Below are 19,849 nucleotides of genomic sequence, written 5' to 3' on the forward strand. Positions count from 1 at the left end.
AAGGTGTCTGCTTTGCCCGCGCTAGCCTAGGACAGACTGCGGTTCGATCCCCAGCGTCCCATATGGTTCCCCAAGCCAGGAGTGATTTATAAGCGAAGAGTCACCGGGTGTGGCCCAAAAACCACAAAAACAAAAACAAAAAAAAAAGGAAAGGAGAGGAAAGACAAGAAAAAGAAGAAGTGGGCCCAGAGAGATAGCACAGCGGCGTTTGCCTTGCAAGCAGCTGATCCAGGACCAAAGGTGGTTGGTTCGAATCCCGGTGTCCCACATGGTCCCCCGTGCCTGCCAGGAGCTATTTCTGAGCAGACAGCCAGGAGTAACCCCTGAGCACCGCCAGGTGTGGCCCAAAAACCAAAAAAAAAAAAAAAAAAAAAAGAAGTAACCTTGAACACAGCTGAATGTGGCCCAAAATTAAAAAAAAAATAGAAAAATTATAAAATGGGCCAGAGAAATAGCACAGCTGTAGGGTGTTTGCCTTGCACGTGGGACGGACTTGTGTTTAGTTCCTGACATCCCATCCTGAGCCTGTCAGGAGCAATTTCTGAGCACAGAGTCAGGAGTAACTCCTGAGCACGGCCGGGTGTGCCCCCTCCAAAAATAAGAAAAATTAAAAGATAATATGAAAAATATCTCAGCACAGCTAAATCTGCAGGCTCGGTGATCTTCAGTCAAGGGAGGTCCCAGGACAGAATCTTCTACAGGAACCCAGGAAAATATTAGTTGGGTAGCAGAGAAACCCCAGTTTCTGTTGCTCAGGATGCTGCTCAGGGTTGACTCCTAACCCACTTTCTGCACCGGCCCTGAGAAACACCAGTTTTAATTTTTTTTTTGTTTTGGGGCTACACCCAGTAGTACTCAGGGCTGATTCCTGGCTCTGTGCTCAAGATTAACTCCTAGCAATGTTCGGGGGACTCTATGGGAAGACGACATTCGAACCTGGGTTGGCCTCGTATAGCTCCAAAATCTGAGTGTTTTTTTTTTTTATTTGGGTGATGCTCAGCGGGTGCTTACACTGGCAGTGCCTGGAGACCCTATGTGGCACCAGGGATCAAACCAGGGTCAGCTGACTGCAAGGCAAGCACCCTCCCCCTGACCTATCTCTCTGACCAGAGAGAAATGCCATGTTTAAGGTACTGTCCTACATGCAGCATGTGGCTCGGTGGCCCCTCATGATTGCTGGAGGTAGTGGTAGTGGCCGAGAGAGAGAGAGAGAGAGAGAGAGAGAGAGAGAGAGAGAGAGAGAGAGAGAGAGAGAGAGAGAGAGAGAGAGAGTACAACAGAGTGGGGAACAGGGCAGGCAGCTGAGTGGGTTCTAGAGATTTTGAGCTCTTCCCACCAACCCCAAAGACATTTCTTGTACATGCTCAGCCACTGAGTAACACCCTCTGCCTGGCATCACTTTTGGAATCAGAATTGGAGGGAAATTCTGAGGGTTTTGCAAACAGAATCCTCAGGTTCAGCCCCAGAACCAGAGTCTCCCAAACACCATGCATGCACGCCTGTTGAGCACTGAGTTGCGAGTACCCCCGAGCACCAAATGAACCTCCAAAAGGGGAAAAGGAGAGAAAAAATGCTCCTACACAGCCTGCCCCATTCTGGGAACCCACGCGCTTGGATCTGGAGCCACCAGTTCCCCAGGGAACGGCTATAAATGGCCACATGGGCAGCAGGCGCTGCTCTGAGTGCCCTGGGTCCTGCTGCTGTGACACAGATGTGACAATGAGTTCAGAGGCAGGAAATCCAGCACAAGGGCAGAGACAGCACAGTGGGGAGGACATTGGCCTTGCACGAAGCCATCTGGGGCTCCATCCCCAGCATCCCATAGCGTCCCTCAAGCACTACCAGGAGTGAGCCCTGAGTGCAGAGCCAGGAGTCAGCCATGAGTACTGCCGGTGTGATCCAAAAAATAACCAAAAAAATAAATAGAAGGGACAGAATTTGGTCCGGAATATGGCTCTATACTTCAGGATTTCCCTTGCGTGATTATGTGAGTTCGGTTCTGGCTCCACAAGGTCCCCCCTCAAGGACCTGCTGGGTGTGACCCCAAAAGAACAAAGGAGAAGGGATAGGACTTACTGAAAATGAAATCGAACAAGGATGTGATTTGGTGGCTACCCTTGGGCCCTGTCCTTTTCCGTCCTGCCTCAATTTCCTTTTCCACATGGGCTGGATGGGCAGGCGGGCAAGAGGCCATCAGAGCTGTCTGCAGCCTGTGTCCTGCCAGGGGACGGCCCAGCTATTCTGCTTGGAGGAGGTCCAGCCTGGCTCCTTTTTCATCCTCATCAATTATCCAGTTCCTGAGAAGGCCCTGAGCGTTTAGCCAGTCAAGGCCAGCACCAAGTCTCTATGGGTGGGGTCAGCAGCAGGAAACAGAGACCCCTCTGGAAGGGGCCAAGAAGGGCGGGGCCTAAATTGTCTTTGTATGCATCTGGGAAGGGGATTGGAGGAGAAGGCATGGAGGGGTGGGGCCTCGACACTGGGTGGGGCTTACAACATATGGGTGGGGCCTGAACATGTGGGAGGAGCCTTGATAGCAGGGGTGTGGCCTGTGCGGCGATGGCAGGCTTCCCATGTGGGCGGGGCCTGAACAACGTGTGGGCGGGGCCTGAGCTGTGTGAATGGGATCTGGGGTGTGTGGATGCATGGGGTCTGGACAGCATGGATGGGGTTTGGGTGTGTGAGTGGGACTGGGCTATGGTGGGGTCTGACAAAGTGGCTGAACTGTGTGGGCAGGGTCTGGGTGTGGGCAGGGCCTGGGATGTGTGGGTACGGGGTCTAGGGAGTGGGGTGACCTATGGGGGCCTAGAATATGTATGCAGAGCTGGACTAGGTGGGCATGGATGGACTGTGCAGTGGGGCCTGAACTGTATGGGAGAGGCCTGGACCATATGGGCGTGACCTGAGCTTTATGGGCGTGTCCTGGATCTTATGGGCGGAGCCTGACGTGTGGGTGGGGCTTCAGGACTTCCCTTCCCCTCCCTGGCAGGGCTTTGCTCTCTGCCAACTCAGATCCATTCAATCTAGCTTAGATTCCTCTTGGGAGAGGGCTCTCCCTCCTCAGGGAGTCGAAAACCACTTTATGTGCATTCCCAGGCTGGGTCTCAGTCCCTCTGGGTCTCCCAGGCTTGCCTCCCGACATTGCCTCACAGTCTGAAAGCTGTGAACTCAGCAGCAGGAAACCCAGCACGTAGGGGCTGAGACAGCACAGAGGGGGAGGGCACTGGTCTAGCACGCAGTCCACCTGGCCTGGATCCCCAGCACCCCATAGGGGTATCCCACATGGTACTCCCCAGACTGGCAGAAGTGATCCCTGAGTGCAGAGTCAGGAATTAGACCTAAGCACTGCCAGTAGGGCAGTGGATTTCCAGGCACACCTGAGCCGCCTGGCAGACTTCCTTCCCTCTTCCAGTACTTGGATGTGTTTCTGTCAGGATGTCCTGGGGTCAGGAAGCAGTGGTGTGTGGTCCTTAGGGAGTCCTGTTCCCTCTCTGTGACCAGTGGGAGGTGCGGAGTCCAGATTCCCACACAGGAGCAGCTGCAAGAACGGACTCTGCAGCTGGCCCAGAGCAGGGGGTTCGGGAAGCCAATCCAGAACTGAATAATGTTCAGAGTGCGGGGTGCTGGTTGATCTAGGGTGCTCTGGGTGCAGCTGAGGGTGTTCTTTGTATGTTTGCTTTAAAGAAGGGCAGTTTCTTGGGGGACACTGAGTGATTTTTATTTTTTTTGAAAAGGGGGTGGTGGGCTGGAGAGATAGCATGGAGGTAAGGCATTTGCCTTGCATGCAGAAGGTCATTGGTTCGAATCCCAGCATCCCATATGGTCTCTTGTGTCTGCCAGGGGCAATTTCTGAGCATAGAGCCAGGAGTAACCCCTGAATGCTGTGACCCAAAAACCAAAAAAAAAAATTTTTTTTTCAGAAACCTCTGATCCAAGGTGGGATTTGACAGGACCTTGAACCACCAGAAGGCCATTTGGACTCCTTATTTCTTTGGGAAGGTGGGTGGGGACAGAGAGAGGCTCACATCTAGTTCCTGGCTGCTGGGAAGCCCAGGCCAGGGGCCCCATGCTGGAATGTGATTTCCATTCCCAAGCTCCAGGCCTGTCTTTTATCTCCCCCAGCAGCAACAGCAACAGCAACAGCAGCCGCTGTCCCTGTCCCTTCCCCCCAGTTCCTGTCCCAGTTCCACTCCCAGACCCCTCACCAGTGCCCCAGCCGCAGTCCTCCACAAATCTCTTTCCTGCTCAGTACACCTCTTCTAGACTCACTGGCCGCAGACAGGGTATGATTGGGGTCTCCATGAGCCCCTGTTCCAGGGAATCCCCTATGACCCCTCTCACTGAGCAGTGGGGGTTTCCAGACCCAGGGCCGGCATAATTAGGAGGGGCTCTGAGGCTCAGGGCATCTCCACAGGTGGGTCTCTTTCTTTCATCCATGGCCTCTGTCTGGACTCCAGCTAACTGGGGGTGCCCTAACCCATCCAATGAAATGACACAAACTGGGCCATGTGCTGCCCCCATCCCTTTCTGGAAGCTTCCTGTTTGTGGGGGGACAGACACCTGTGCAGTGGGATCACCCAGACCCTGTTAGTCACACCTCATGAAAGGCAGATGTGAGACCAAGTCAAGGAGCTACTGCAGTAGGCACAGACACACACACAGAGATACACACACACACACACACACACACACACACACACACTCACACACATGCCTAACACAGAGACACAACCACCGACACATTCACACCGGATACACAACAAACCACACAACATCAAAACCAACTAGATATACAACTACACACAACCCACTTGTACCAACCTACTAACAAGCAGACACACAGGGCCACAGACACAACCAGGCACACACAACCCTGCAAACACATGACCAACACCAACTACACTCAGGCTGCTGGACACAAGAAGAAACACACCATCAGACCAAACATACAACTAGATGCACAGGCAATCTTGTACCTTCCCTACAGGAGCAATCACACACACACAAAACACACACGGACACATTGACACAGCTGGCAGAGGTTCTCACCTGGGGATGACCAAGGCGGTGGGAAACCTTGGAGCTCTGGGGAAACTGAGTCTGGGCGGGGTAGAGCAGCCTCCGGAGGCTCTGGGACCGGTCACGTCTCGTTGGGACCCCGGAGTGCGGCGGGCGGCGGGGCGCGTCCGTCTGTCTGTCCAACCTGTCCGTCTGTCCGTCTGTCAGTCGTCTCTCAGCGCCTGTCTGCCCGTCCTGGCCCAGCGCTCCGTCCGCCCCGCCCTGTGCCCCGCCCCGCCGCCCGGCGCCGCCGGCCCGGGTTGGGGTCCGGGTGCACGCGGATTCCAGGGGCGTCCTGGGCCAGGAAGGGTCTTTCCGGAGGGATGGGACGGGGTGGGTGAGGGGCACGCCAGAGAGGCGGCAGACGGGGTGAAGACAGAGGCTAGAAGCAGCTGGGCGTGTGGGGGATCCTTCAGAGCTGCCAGTGGGGTGGATGGGGGTGAAGGGAGGTGGTGTGGAGGCTCGCCAGGGCCCGGCCCACTCCTGAGGTCCCAGGGGGGACTAGGAAGCTGCCCTGAAATCTGGCAGGACTGGGGGGGGGGGTGCTGGGCCCCCAGACACTGTGGGTGTTTATATTTAGGTTTGGTTTATGGGCCACACCCCTGATGCTCAGGAGTCACTCTTGGCAGTGGTGCTGGGGATAGTTCTATCCGGTCAGTCCTCCCCCTAATGCCCCCTTTCCCCGTTTTGTTTTGTTTTGTTTTGGGACCACATCCAACAATGTTCAGGTCTTTCTCCTGGCTCTGTGCTCATGGATCACTCCTGGTGGTGCTCGGGGACCCTAAGGGATGCCAAAGATCGAACCCGTGTCTGTGCGGACAAGGCCAGCACCCTCTGCCACACTGTCCTCTCACACCCCACTAGGCTTTTCTCTAAAACCCTCAACTCACCGGGCCTGGGTCCAGGGCCTCTTCATCAGTCCCCACTAAGGCATAAATGCAGAGGGTGCTCCCAGGGTTGAGGCAAGCTGTCCTGTCCTGGGCCTCAGGGTGCAAGACGATTGACCGGGTCCACCCGCCTGTGGCTCAGCTTCTTAGTTAGGGCAGACTTAGTCTGACTCACTGGGCCTGAGGCCAGCAAGGAGACAGGAGCCATTCCCCGAGTCTCAGGGACAGGGTGAGCTGACACCCCCATCCGGAAGCCCCTCTCTGCCTTCCACATCCTCCATCCTTCCGGCCTAGTGTATACCAGCCTCGCTGCTAAGGGCCCCTCCCAAGTCGGCTCCATTGTCTGCCTCTCCCAGCCTCTTCCTTGCCTTCTCTTCCTGGCCCTTGAGTCTGTCCCCAGACCCTCTGCATGCTTAGGACCCCGCTGTCAGGGAGATGCTTCATGCCCCACCAACCCTCAGCTACTTCCCTGCCACCACATCCCTTCCTGCTCTCTGGGTTCCTGCAGGCTGGAGAAAGAGCCTGGATTTGGCCAGTGCCAGCCCCTGGGATTCTAGAGAAGTGTTTCAGAGGAAAAAAGGCTTCCCAATGGGGCCAGAGAGAGAGCGAGCATGGAGGTAGGGCGTTTGTCTTGCATGCAAATGGTGGTTCGAATCCCGGCATCCCATATAGTCCTTCGAGCCTGCCAGGAGCAATTTCTGAGCGTAGAGCCAGGAGTAACCCGAGTGCTGCCGTGTGTGACCCCCCCTCCAAAAAAAAAAAAAAAAAAAAAAAAAAGCTTCACAAGTAGGGCTTTGTGGGATGAGTGTTTCCGGGTCAGGACAAGGGCATTGAAAACCCTTTGCAGGTGAAACATCCTGAGGCTTTGGGGTGCAGATGCAACTCCAGAAAGGAAGGCAGTGTTGTGGGAAGAGGAAGTGCGGCTGGGCTGAAGAAGCACTAAGAATTAGGGGTGCTGCTCCATTCCTGCTTCCTCAGGCCCAGATAAGAGGAAAAGACCTAGATAAGGGGAATGGGGAGGGCAGAGGGCATGCGTTTCATTGGAGTCTCGCCACTGAGCAGAGGCCAGGCTCAGCTAGGAGTGCAGGGAAGGGCTGGGGTGGTGGTGTGCAGATGGGGTAGCAGAGGTCACGCTCAGGATGTGCCCCCCATGGCTGTGGTTTCCGGTGGGGGCCCACAGGACGGTTATTCTTAGCCTTGGACACAGCCACGGGCTGGAAAAGGCAGGAATGGGGAGTGGGGGCAGCTTCTGGGCTGACCTTTGGGCCAGGCGGGGGCTCATACGTCAGCTGGCCCCATGGCCCTGCTCACCTTCTGTTCCTCCATTCTCAAGGCAGTCCCCTGCTTTCCATCCCCCATTCTATCCTTGCAGGTTCACCTGCTCCCCAATCTCTCTCCTTGGACCCCAGGACCCAGCCTGCTGACTTGGCTCATAGGTTCTGACCCATCTTCCCCCTTTGCACTGGGACATAGGTGAAACAGGCACCCTGTGAGTTGGGTGTCCCAGAGAGAGATTGGATAACGGAGGGGATTCTTTGAGCTACAAGTTCGAATATGAGTGACAGGCTGGAATCCATCAGCACTGGCACCTTCAGGACCAGATACCCCCTAAGCCTGCTGCTCCAGGAATCCACTGGTAGCAACTGTTTGGCACTCTGTGGTCCATGAGTGATGTCGGTAGTGGGTATAGGACAGAATACAGGGGCTTTGCATGTCTGCCTGGTGCTGGGGACACAGGCTGGGACTCAGGGCTGGGAGGCACCCAGGGCCAGACAGCTGGGGGATGGGACGATGGGGGTGAACAGCCTATCCCACTGGATGCCAAGAGCACCCCAGGTGTATGACCATATGTCCAGTGTTATTTCTCAGCCTGAGAGGAATCTCATACCAGGAATTATGGTGGGTACCTCCCCGGGCAAAGCGTATGGACAGAGGCAACAGAGGTACCCCTAGAGGGCAAGCAGCTTCAGACACCCCTGATCAGTGCTTGCTGGGAGCCTGGATGCAACTTTCAGGTCTTGTGGTTCTTTGTAAACAGCCTTTTGGTGGGGCACTGTGTCAGGGCAACAGGAGGGCACCTGCCTTCTGCGAGGCTGACAGCAATAACCCAACACTGCGTTCAGACACCCCCCCCCCCCCAGCCTGCTGGATGGACCCTTGAGCACCACTGGGTGTTGCCCACAAACCCGAAAGAACAAAATAATCCCACAAACAGAAAAAGGCTTTGTCTGGGATTCCTGTGAGTGGCTGACCACAGGGATTACTGGGTGGTGAATCCTGTTTGCAGCATTCCAAAAATCTCCAAGTACCCCAAAATAAAACTTTTATTAGAAAATCATGCACGCTTGTAGAACAACAAAAGGAAAATAGTTTTCTTTTTTTTCCACCTAGAAAAGTCGTTGTAGAGTAGGAACTGCAAATGTCCCACAGGAGGCTGGGAATCTGGGCTGAGGTTCAGTCAGGCAAGGTAGTAGCTTCCCGAGGAAAATGTCAAATGAAAATAATTTCCTCAAGAGATAGCACAGCAGTAGGGCATTTACCTTGCACATGGCCAACCCCGAATGGACCCGGGTTCGATCTCTGGCATCCCATATAGTCCAATGAGCCTGCCAGGGATGATTTCTAAGTGCAGACCCAGGAGTAACCCCTGAGTGCCGCTGGATGTGACCTAACAACAAAATAAAAAAGAAAGTCATTTCCTGGGTGGGCCACACTGAAACAGATGAGGCACAGCCTGGATGCCCCAGGGCCAGCAAAGTGGGAGGGTCCAGGCCCACCTTGTGGACAACAAGGTCACCTGTGACTCTGATCTTTTGTGCTAATGGAGGGCAGCCCCACCTGGGGCCAGTGGTGGGCCAGAGCGTGGACATCTGAGTCAGGAGCTTCTGGAAGTCTGGAAAGTGCAGGAAAGGGGGGGTTGGCCTGCAGGCTGATGACGCAACCCATGGCCTCCACCCTGTGCTCTGAGTGGGCCCGTGTCAGCGGCGGTAGCGGTAGCGCTTGAAGTGGAACCAGAGCTGGAAGATGCCGTTGGCGAACTGGCAGCGAAAGCCGTGGCGGTGCGAGTACTCCCACTCGCGGCTGACGATCTTGAAGGCGATGTCCTCATAGGGTGGGCCCGCATGGAAGCGCAGTGTGGCAAAGTCTCTGTTGTCAGCACAGGCCTCCAGAAAATACTCAGGTGTGGAGCGCTTGTCAATGAGGTCGGGATAGAAGATGTTGAACTTGTAGCCCTGCACGATCTTGGGTGGCGGGTTGTCGAAGTCGTAGTGCGTCTGATTGTACTTGTTCCACTCGAAGCCCGTGTGCACGCGGTTGAAGAAGCGTGGCTTGCGTGGCCGGTACTTGTCGGCCCACAGGTAAGCCTTGCCTGTCAGTGGCATCTCCACGCTGAACTGTGCCTCGTCCTGGCCCATGCCCTCCTTGGCGCGCCGGAAAAAGATGTCCTCGGCACTCTCACTGGCGTCACCTGGAGGGGGCAGTGCATTACGGGACTGCATCTGTTTCCCACACTCAGGCACAGGACATTAGAACCAGCTGGCATCCCAAGGCCCGCTGGGGCAAGATAGGTGTGGAGGACCAGGGGGTGAGGAGTGGGTTAAAGAGAGAGGAAAGTTAGGGTAGGGAAGAGGTGAGGAGTGGAGGGGCGCCCCTGCAGGTGGGGCAGGGTGGCACAGCATGGCGACGCACCTGTGACCTGCAGCTGCTGGCGTGACAGCTGGAGGCGCTGCAAGTCCTCGTGCGGCTCCAGCACGTGTGCGTCCAGTGGCAGCTCGGACGCCGTCAGCAGCCGGGGACTATACTTGCCAGCGTCATAGTCGTCCAGGCTCTGGCGGATCAGGTCCTCCTCCATCAGTACCGCCTCCCCGTCTGCCTCCCCGTCCCCATCCCCTTCGGCCTCGGTCTCAGCCTCGGCCTCGGCAGGGCCGCCCTCCGAGGGCCCAGGCGGTGTGGGGACGGCTTCCTCTGGCTCTAGGCTGTGGAGAGAGCGTGTGAGTGGGTATAGGGTGGGCTGGGCTGAGGCGCAGGGTGGGGTGGGGTGGGCGGGGGCACACCTGTTCCCGGGGGATGGCGGTTCTTGCTTCAGGATGGGGAACAGAGGGCCACTCTCGACACCCTGCTCCTGCTTCAGCTTGTACAGTTTCTGCCGCAGCACATCCTGGTGTCGCTCACGGAGCCTGTAAGGAGCCAGTGCTCACCACCAGGCCCACAGCCCCCACAGACCCCCTCATGGTGCAGCCCTCTCAGCTCCGACTTACCGTGCCCGCGCCATGTGTGCACGGAGCTGCTGCAGGAGGCTCTCCCAGTAGCCCATGTCCAGGTTGGGGCCCCCAGCGCGGATCTTGCCCTCGATGCCCTGGAAGATGACCCGCAGCTGGCTGTATGTTTTCCCCTTGAACACCGACTGCACATCCGAGCTGACTGAGGCATTCACGCCCTCCCGTCGCTCCCCTGCAGAGTGAGGTCAGGGCCAAGGTCAGGGCTGGCCCACTTTGGGGGACCCTGCCAGGCCCCTGCGGGTGTGGGGCAGGTGCTCCTCTTCTGTGGAGACCATGCATGAGGATGTGCTGTGTGGGGACCCCAAACTCGCAGGTTCTACCTGGCTCCTCGTGGAAGACAAGGTCTCCTCATCTGGGACCCTCCCTCGGGGTCCTTCTACCAGGAAATCCTCCCTGACTGCCAGATCACTGTCCCTGGCCTGGCCCTTCCTGGACTTCTGGGTGGAGAGGGATGGATAGGGAATGGGGTGGGGTATGGGAGACAAACACCTCCCTGTACTAAAGCAACTTTCTCAACCTTGTCTATAGGCCAATGGCTAGTAGGACAGATGGATGCAGAGGGCATGATACCCTGACTTCTGCCCTAAACTGCTGGTGTGCAGTCTAGCCTGGGGGCCTGAGGGGTTCAGACTCAATCACAGAGGCTGGAGTCACAGTACAACGTGGAGGGAGACTGCCTTGCAAATGGTTAGCCCAGGTTTGATCTCCAGCATCCCATAGGGTACCCCGAGAACCACAAGTGAGCCCTGAACAGAGCCAGGAGTAACCCCTAAGCACCAATGTGGCCCCAAACCACAGCCTATCAGCTTAATGGGCAGTGCTTCGTGCACAGAAGCTCAGAAGGATCATGGGTGCGTCCAGGACCCCACCAGAGCCATGGCTGGAGGCATGGTGGATATAGGGGCACAGACACCAGGCTCAGTTCCCCAGACTTGCTGAGGGGTCTTAGCCTCTAGGAAGTGGGGCGCTTGCCTGGCCCGAGTACTGAGGGGAGCACAAGCTGCCAGGCCAGGACAAACACAGAAACGTGACAGGGTCCACAGAGTGGGGAGGGTGAGTGGGGGCACTGAACCCCCTCCAGCCCCATCTGCCTGCCATAGGGGTGAATTCTGACACCTAGGATGACTCCAAAGGCTTAGGAAGACAAACTCCTGTTTGAGAGGCCTGGGTGCCCCAGAACACTGCTTCTAGTAACGCTCCACTGTACTGCTGGCTCTCATTGACTTGGGGGGCTTTGGTTTGGGGACCTGATTCTTCACTCAGGGATGAATCCCGGTGATGCTTGGGGGACCTATGGGTGCAAGGGATTGAACTCAGGCTTGCTGGGTAATGAACTCAGCTCGGTTGTGCAGGCAGACACTTTCACCAACCCTTTACTGAGAGGGCTGAGTAGGGAGAGGGGTATATTTCAGGGAACCCTGAGGCCAGACATCAGACCCTCAGCCAGCGGTCATCCCCCCCAGGGGTTACTGGGGGTCTGTAGGGGTGGTACTCCTTGGTTGGGTTTTGGTGAGGACTCAGGTGCTGCTCACAGGTCTGCACTGGGAGTGAGGGTTTCCCATTTTTCTTTCTTTCTTATTTTTTTTGGTTTTTGGGTCACACCTGGCAGCACTCAGGGGTTACTCCTGGCTCTATGCTCAGAAATGGCCTCTGGCAGGCTCAGGGGACCATCTTGGATGCCGGAATTCGAACCACTGTCCTTCTGCATGCAAGGCAAACTCACTACCTCCATGCTATCTCTCCGGCTCCGGTTCCCCATTTTTCATGGTCCTCCCATGCCCCACAGCTCAGCTGACAACAGCTGAACCCCCAGTCCCAGGTTTCTGGGGGGGGACCCACTACTCCCTCAGACTAGCCCTGGGGAAAATTCAAATTCACACAAAACCTGGAGGGGGGAATACAAAGGCCCCAAGACATCTGCTACTGTGTGCTGCCCCCTAGTGGCAACTCAGGGGGCAGGAAGGCAGTGGGGACACGGGGAACTGAGGCCAAGGAGCAGGAATGATGCCCTGCTGGTACCTGGTCCCTTGCCAGAGGCCTCCAGCTTGCGGAGCTTGGAGATCTCGTCCTCGGTGATGATGGTCATGTCCCGCCAGAAGTCCACATTCTTGCCCTGTTCCAGCTCCATGTACACCTGGCAGGCAGCATGAGGGATGAGAAAGGCGCTAAGTTCCAGGCCAGAAGGGGGGGGGGTGAGGCCTCAGGGCATGAGGGGTGGGGCCAAAGCAGGTGTGAGGACCAGGGCCAGAGCGGGGGCGTGGTTAAGGCCAGGGCCAGGACTGGGGCAAGGGATAAGCGGCAAGGCAGGGCCAAGCCAGTCTGGGTACCTGGATGTCCTCCAGCAGGTCCTCCATGTCGGCCACCGTGAGCCCGTTGAGGAACGTGTAGGGCTCATGCATCTCAACCGCCAGGTCGTCGTCCTCAGCGCTGATGTACTTGGCCAGCAGGTCGATGGGTTTGGCTCGCCCATCCCGGATGCGAATCTTGGAGCTGCCGGAGAGGGTAGGAGGTGGTGAGAGCCCTAGACCCCGCACCCAGGGGATAAGGAGTGTGAAAGGACGGGGTGGGCGGGTGCTCCCAGGAGGTGGTGGAGCCATACCGCAGCTTGGCCTGCTGCAGGTGGAAGCTGTCCTCCTGCTCTTCCCACGTCTTGAAGTGCTCAGCCTCCTTCTCGCGCTGCAGCAACTCCAGCTCCTGCTCTCGCATGGCTTTCTCTCGCTCCCTCTCCAGGCGCAGCTGCTTCACCTGGGGGAAGAACACTGCTCAGCTTGGGCCCTGAGGTGGTCAGGGCTGGCCAAGGACAGAGGAATAGGTACAGGAACACCTCGAGGAGAACTAGAGATACTACCCAAGCATCTGGATCCAGCTGTCTGAAGCCAAACTCCTGGACTTTCCATAGTTGAAGACAGGGCAGACCTGCCTTAGGACCCCATGAAGCAAGGCCTCCTGATTGGGATGGGTGAACCCTGGCACCCTACCTTCTGCAGCTCCAGCCGGTTGTCTTCCTGGATCCTCTTGTTTCGCTCCTTTAGCTCCTTCTCCTCCAGGTGGCTGATCCCCTTCTTCTCCAGGGCCTAAGGGGCAAGACCAGCATGCGCTGTGAAGGGAACCCTTGTATGTCCAAACCTCCCTGCAGTGTCCTTTTGGGCAGACACCCCATATCTGAGTTCAGCCACCAGGAGGCACCAGGCCCAGTGAGAAGCTCGGGTGACTTGTGGGGTGCTTAGAGCAGTCCTGAGCCCTGCAGAACATGCACAAAACCAAGTGCTGGGGCATCTGACCTGGTGGGCTAAGCTCTCTGTTCCTGGGAAAGTACTACCCAAAGCTCTGAAACAGGCCCCGAAGCAGTGACCCTGGAACTGGGGTGCAGAGATGGGCAGGAGATAACAAAGGTATGGGCCCCGAGGATGGGGGGGGGGGTCAGGTAGCACCCTCCGAGGGAGCCACACCCTGATCTCAGACCTGGTTCCATACTGGGACATGCTGCTGTCTCTGCCCTCAGACCTGGTGTGAGAGTGAAACATGCCTGAAATTCTTCTTCTGTTTGGTTTCTGGCCACATTGGAGTACTAAGGGCTTCCTGGCTGTGTTGGGGGACCCTACGTGATGGTCAGTAAACTGCAAGCACCTGCCTCCTGTGTCTGATGGCTCCACCCGGTTGTGCTGGGTTGGGAAGAACAGCGGACAAGATGCTAGCCTCTGAACATTTACCTGAACTAGAAAATTCTTTTATCTGTTCTTTTATTTTTAGCTTGTTTGAAGACCACATCCAGTGGTGCTCAGAGCTTACTCCTGGTGGTATTCAAGGGACCTTATGAGATGCTGGGGATCAAACCCAGGTCAGCCTCCTGCAAGGCAAGCTCCCTCCCTGCTGTCCTACTGCCCTGGCCCTAGGAGAAGAACATTTTTTTTGGTTTTGGGGTCATACGCTTAAGAGTTACTCCTGGCTCTGCGCTCAGAAATTGATCCTGGGGCCGGGAAGGTGGCGCTAGAGGTAAGGTGTCTGCCTCGCAAGCGCTAGTGTAGGACGGACTGCGGTTCGATCCCCCGGTGTCCCATATGGTCCCCCCAAGCCAGGAGCGATTTCTGAGCGTATAGCCAGGAGTAACCCCTGAGCGTCAAACGGGTGTGGCCCAAAAACCAAAAAAAAAAAAAAAAAAAGAAAAAAAGAAATTGATCCTGGCAGGCACGGGGGAACATATGGGATGCTGGGATTCAAACCACCCTCTGACCTGAGTTGGCCTCAGGCACGGCAAATGCCCTATTGCTATCTCTCCTCCAGGAGATATTTTTTTTAATTTTATTTTGGGGGGGGGGTCACACCTGGCAGTGCTCAGGGGTTACTCCTGGCTCTACGCTCAGAAATCGCTTCTGCAGGCTCGGGGGACATATGGGATGCTGGAATTTGAACCAATGACCTTCTGCATGAAAGGCAAACACCTTACCTCCATGCTATCTCTCCGGCCCCTCCAGGAGATATTTTAACTAAAAGTAGGACTTACTTCCAGTCTTTGGTGGTGCTCCCTCCCACCATGACAGGCTCTGGTCTCTCCTCTCTCCCCAATAACCCCTTTCCCTGGGTACTGCCAAGGTGGAAGCCCAGGATCTCGCACACACTGGGGAGATGCCCTCCCACTCAAGGACATCCCAAACTCACAGTGGGGCAGGAGGCTCTCTTGGAGGCTCTCCATCAAATCCTGGGAGATGGGAGTTGGGGAAAACCTGGTGTATGCCCTCAACTATCTCCCTGATAAGCTGTTTAGTTTTTTTTTTTTTTTAAGTTTGTTTGATTTTAGGTTTTTGAGCCACTCCTGGCTCAGGGCTTATCCCTGGCGGGGCTTTGGGGGAGACTTTGTATGATGCTGGGGATCGAACCCGAGTGGGCTGCATGCAACAAGGACCCTCACAAAATACTCCAGCCCCACAGTTTGGCTTTGGAGTCCATACCTCCACCCTGTCTGCAACTCCCTACACCCACCTTGTTCCAGATGAAGGTCCCCAGCAGGTTGTTGTCCCCGAAGGGGTTGTCAGTGTTGGTGTACCCCATGTACTCCTCGCCCCAGCCCATCTTCTCCCGCTTTTTGCGTTCTTTCGCCTCCTTCTTGGCCAGTCTTCGTGCGCGCTTCTCCTCTGGTGTCTCAAAGGCTTTCAGCAGCTCTTCCTGCTGCTTCCGCTCCTCCCGAAGCCGCTGCCGCTCTCGCAGGCCCTGCTGTTGGCTCAGTGCTGCTGCCTCGCGTGGGCTCTCGGAACCATGGCGGGAAGCCGAGCTGGACGCCGATGATCCCGGGGACCATGAGCGAGAACGTCTTCGCCGCCGGTGGTGGCGGCTCCAACGGCCCCGCAACTGCTGCTCATAGTCAGAACCAGGCTCGGGGGAATGATCCTGCGGGCGCCAGCGGGTCCCTCGGTGCTTCCACTGTTCATCCTCTGAGGCCGACCTGCTGAGGAGTGGGAGGCACCACTGGGACCAGGATGGAGAGGGGTGAGGGGACTCCAGGGAGAATGGCAGGTGCAAAGGGCCAGAGGTATGTGTAGGACTGACCTATGAGTCTGCAGACCTGAGAGTAAGAGTGGGGGTGGGGTTCTGGGAGCAGGCAAGAATTTCAGGGGGCCCAGCTCAATGGTCCAGGAATAGCCCTTGTGAGCAGTGACCCAATGGGCACAAACCTACACAAATCCCCGAATGGGCGGGATCTTTCCTGTGGGGCCAACACCCAGATGAATCGTTTAAAACCCTCTCTTTTTGATTAGGGGTACCAACATCCCCTGAAAAGTAAAAAGAATACCTAAAACTTAAAACTAAACAATATGGAATAACACAGATCACAAATTTGATCTAATTTTCAACAACAGCAGTGACAGAAGGTGCCAGAGACAGTCCAGTATAAGGCCGGGTTCAATCCCCATCACTGCATATGGTTCCCTGACTGCTGCCAGGGGTCACACCTGAGCACAGAGCCAGAAAGCCTGGAATATATAGCAGGGTGTGGTGCCCAAACTGCCACCAACCTCCCTCCCCTTCCCTGCACTAAAAGCAAAGATGAAGCATTGTTTCTAAAAACTATTGTGAATAATTTCTTTTCTTCTCCCTCCCTCCCTCCTTCCCTCTCTCTTTCTTGGTTTATGGGACACCTGGCGGTGCTCAGGGGTTACTCTTGGCTCTGTGCTCAGAAATAGCTCCTGGAGGGGCCAGAGAAATGGCATGGAGATAGGGCGTTTGCCTTGCATGCAGAAGGATGGTGGTTTGAATCCCGGCTTCCAGTGTGGTCCCCTAAGCCTGCCAGGAGGATTTCTGAGCGTAGAGCCAGGAGTGGCCCCTGGGCGCTGCCGAGTGTGATAACCCCCCCCAAACAAAACAAAACAAAAAACAAAAAAAGAAAAATAAAAGAAATAGCTCCTGGAAGGCACGGGGGACCATATGGGATGCCGGGATTCGAACCACCCTCTGTCGGCTGCATGCAAGGCAAACGCCCTACTGCTGTGCTATCTCTCTGGCCCTATATTGTGAATAATTTCAACTCAGAAAGTTACATTGGTTATAATCACAAAGCTTATTGCTCTCTGAAGTCCATCTGAAACAGCAGGGTATGAACCAGAGTGACAATCCTTCCTTCAGGGGGCCCACCCTGTGGTGCTCAAGAGTCACTATTGGGGGGGTGCCCCCAGGCCCATGTGGAGTTGAGTTGAACTCTAGTCTCCAGCCCACGGGGGGCGGGTGGGTAAACATGGAGATTGTCCCCACCGCCTCCACGTCTTCGTCCTGTCTGCTGCATCTTTCAGAACCACGAGTGGCAATGAACTTCCAGGATACGAGAGGAAAAAAAGCACTTTTTCTTGAACGATAGGGCAGTGTCCTCGGGGACTGGAGGATGGGGAGCCCGGGAAGGGGGGGGGGGTCTCCTTGTTGTTGTCAAGCCCAACCCGAGTGGACTTGACAGGATCGGCCACCTGTCACAGCTCAGCAGGCCCAGCCAGGCTCTGCACGCAGGAATCAGGCTGCACTCCGGTCCCTCTGGAGGGAGTTCCGTGACCCCCCAGTGGAGAAGACCCAGAGGACTGTTGGACGTGCCCCCCAAGCCAAGCCAAACCAGCTTCTTCCCGCCCTGATCAGCAGGGTTTGCGCCGCTTTGGGGGGATCCCGGCCACTCTCCCCACCAGCCCCTCCCCAGCGCCTGCACGCCCCTCGCGGCTAGCACCTCCTCCAGAAAGGCCTCCCGGACTTCATTGAGCCCGGAGAATCCCGGCTCCTCGAGCCCCTACCTGCGATCCTGACTCCGCCGCCTCCGCTTGCGCTTCCCCTCGCTGTCACGGTGCCGCCGGCTTCTCCGCTCATGGCTTCGGCTTCTACTCCGGCTTCGACTCCGGTTCCGACTCCGGCTTCGACTCCGGTTCCGGCTCCGACTCCGCCGCTTTCGACTCCGGCGCCCCGCTGACCGCGATCGCGAGCGTGACTCCCGACCCATCGGCTGGGACGCAGCGGAGACGGCGGCGGCGGCGGCGACGCTAACCCCGACACCCGGGGCCCTGCGCCGGGGGCCTTCCTCGTCCGCGGCGCGTTTCGGGCTGCCCGAAGCGCGCCTGAACTCGGAGAACTCGGAAAGAGGATCCTATCTCGCTGCCCGCTGGCTCAAGAAATCCAATGTTGTGTGACTACTTTCTTGTACACAAACATAACGCACATGAAGGGCTCCGGTTGGACTTTTAGCCTCAGTTGCTTGACTTTTCCTTTCAGGCACTATTCAGGGCAGCCCAAGGTGGGTGCGACGGTCCTTGGACTGAGAAGGGAGCGGAGGGAGGAGCTCACGTGGGCAGGGTTTTGGGAGGCGGGGCCCAAAATTCGGAAGTTGGGTTGTTGGTGTGGGCGGGGCTATATAGGTCTGGGTCCTCATTGGGTGCACATTTAGGAGGCGGGACCTAGCTAGGCAAAGAGCGAACCGGAGTGGTCGGTGGTGCTCAAGGGGCGGAGCCCGTGAGGAGCGGCCCCCCGAGGGCGGAGCCAAGCAGGTGCTTGGACGGGGATGGATAGTCTGCAGAGCCGTTAAAACGGTATTGTTGGGGCCGGAGAGATAGCATAGTGGTAGGGCGATTGCCTTGCATGCAGAAGGTCGGTGGTTCGAATCCCGGCATCCCATATGGTCCCCCAAGCCTGCCAGAAGCGATTTTTGCGTGCAGAGCCAGATGTAACCCCTGAGAGTGGCTTGGTGTGACACCCCCCCCAAAAAAAAACACTAACAAAAAAAACCTCCGCATTGTAAGCTTGGAGTAACCCCTGAACGTGGCTGGGTGTGACCCCCCCGAAAAAAACCCAAACCAACAACAACAACAAAAAAAATGAAACGGTATTGTAAGCCTGGAGTAACCCCTGAGCGTGGCTAGATGTGACCCCCACCCCCAAAACCAAACAAAATGGTATTTTTTTTGTCACCTTCGATGACAGTCACTTTCTTGCTCCACCTCGACCCTTGAATGAATGTTTCTGGGTTTAAGGCTTTCTTAACCTATCGGACAGGCGGGGATACAGGCACCAACCAAGAGGGACCGTCGCTCTGCCATTGTTCCATCCTGGCCCCGCTGAACTTGCCAGTGTCTGGCACTGGCTTTGGTGCAGCTCTGCTCTGTAGCACAGTAGGATGAATGGGGCATCTAGAGTAGACACTCTGGGGTCATTTGAAGGAACCTGATGCACTGGCTGGGACTAGATGTGTTTGAGTCACACCCAGCAGTGCTCAGGTCTTACTCTGAGCTCTGTGCTAGGGGACTCTATGCGGCCCTGGGATCCCCACAAGGGTTCACTCGGGAGGCAAGTGTCTTGACAATCCTCTGAACTCCATATTTAGTGTTGACCTTAGTAGTGAGGTGCAAGGTGGGGAGGTAGTAAAGGGAGCCGTCCCTGAGAATGAATCCTTTTGTTAAATATGTGTGTGAAGTCAAAAGGTAGTTTCATCCTGGTGGAGGGATGGTCACATCCAGAAGGGCTCAGGGTTCTTTCCTGGCTCTTTGGTCATCAATCATTCCTGGTGGGACTCAGGAGTGAACCCAAGGTGGCCCTCTACAAGGCTAACTGTACTGTCTCCCTACCTCTACCTTGACTCTCTTTTTGGAGAGGTGATGGGATTTCCCTCCCAAACAGTGCACCAGGGGATGCTCCGCCGTGCTGTGCAGGATCAGTGATCAGTCTGAGCCATAGCCCAGCTATCGCCCAGCCATAGCCCAGTCCTGCATTACCTGAGAAGTTGTGCACTGGGAGAACTCAGATTCTTGATTCAAATCAGGTAGGATCCTTTGTTTTGAGGACACATCCAGTGGTGCTTGGGGACTGATCCCGGCACTGATGCTCAGGGGTCACTCCTGATAGTGATGGTTAAGAGGGAATTCACAGTGTTGGGGACAAACCTTGGGATGCCTGCACCCCAACCCTGAGTTGTCTCCTCAGCCCTACAGCAGGGCCTACAGACAGAACTCCTCAGATTTGGGGTCTGGGAGTCATTTTTACCTCTTAGGAAGGGGGCCCTGAATCTGAACAATGCTGGCAGAACCAGAACAAACACAAACACCGGACTGTGGTGAGGTCAGACACTTAGTTTTCTGACGTGCGGAAACAGCAAAATCAATTTTTTGGTTTTGATTT

The 19,849-nt window shown here is 56.1% G+C and overlaps 1 protein-coding gene across 1 annotated transcript; it reads right to left on the bottom strand.

Annotated features, from left to right (window-relative positions):
- Positions 1-8,248: 8,248 nt before the first annotated feature.
- On the bottom strand, positions 8,249-17,693 carry CACTIN (cactin, spliceosome C complex subunit). Its single transcript, XM_049788588.1, has 10 exons — positions 17,482-17,693; positions 15,200-15,662; positions 13,201-13,296; positions 12,822-12,967; positions 12,550-12,712; positions 12,242-12,356; positions 10,202-10,394; positions 9,998-10,120; positions 9,633-9,919; positions 8,249-9,411 (listed from the first exon to the last, which is right to left on the bottom strand). The coding sequence occupies exons 1-10, from the start codon at positions 17,682-17,684 to the stop codon at positions 8,921-8,923; spliced, it is 2,280 nt and encodes a 759-aa protein (XP_049644545.1). The 5' UTR covers positions 17,685-17,693; the 3' UTR covers positions 8,249-8,920.
- Positions 17,694-19,849: the final 2,156 nt, after the last annotated feature.

The sequence above is a fragment of the Suncus etruscus genome, chromosome 15, assembly GCF_024139225.1.
Source record: "Suncus etruscus isolate mSunEtr1 chromosome 15, mSunEtr1.pri.cur, whole genome shotgun sequence".
In the NCBI taxonomy this organism is placed as follows: domain Eukaryota; kingdom Metazoa; phylum Chordata; class Mammalia; order Eulipotyphla; family Soricidae; genus Suncus; species Suncus etruscus.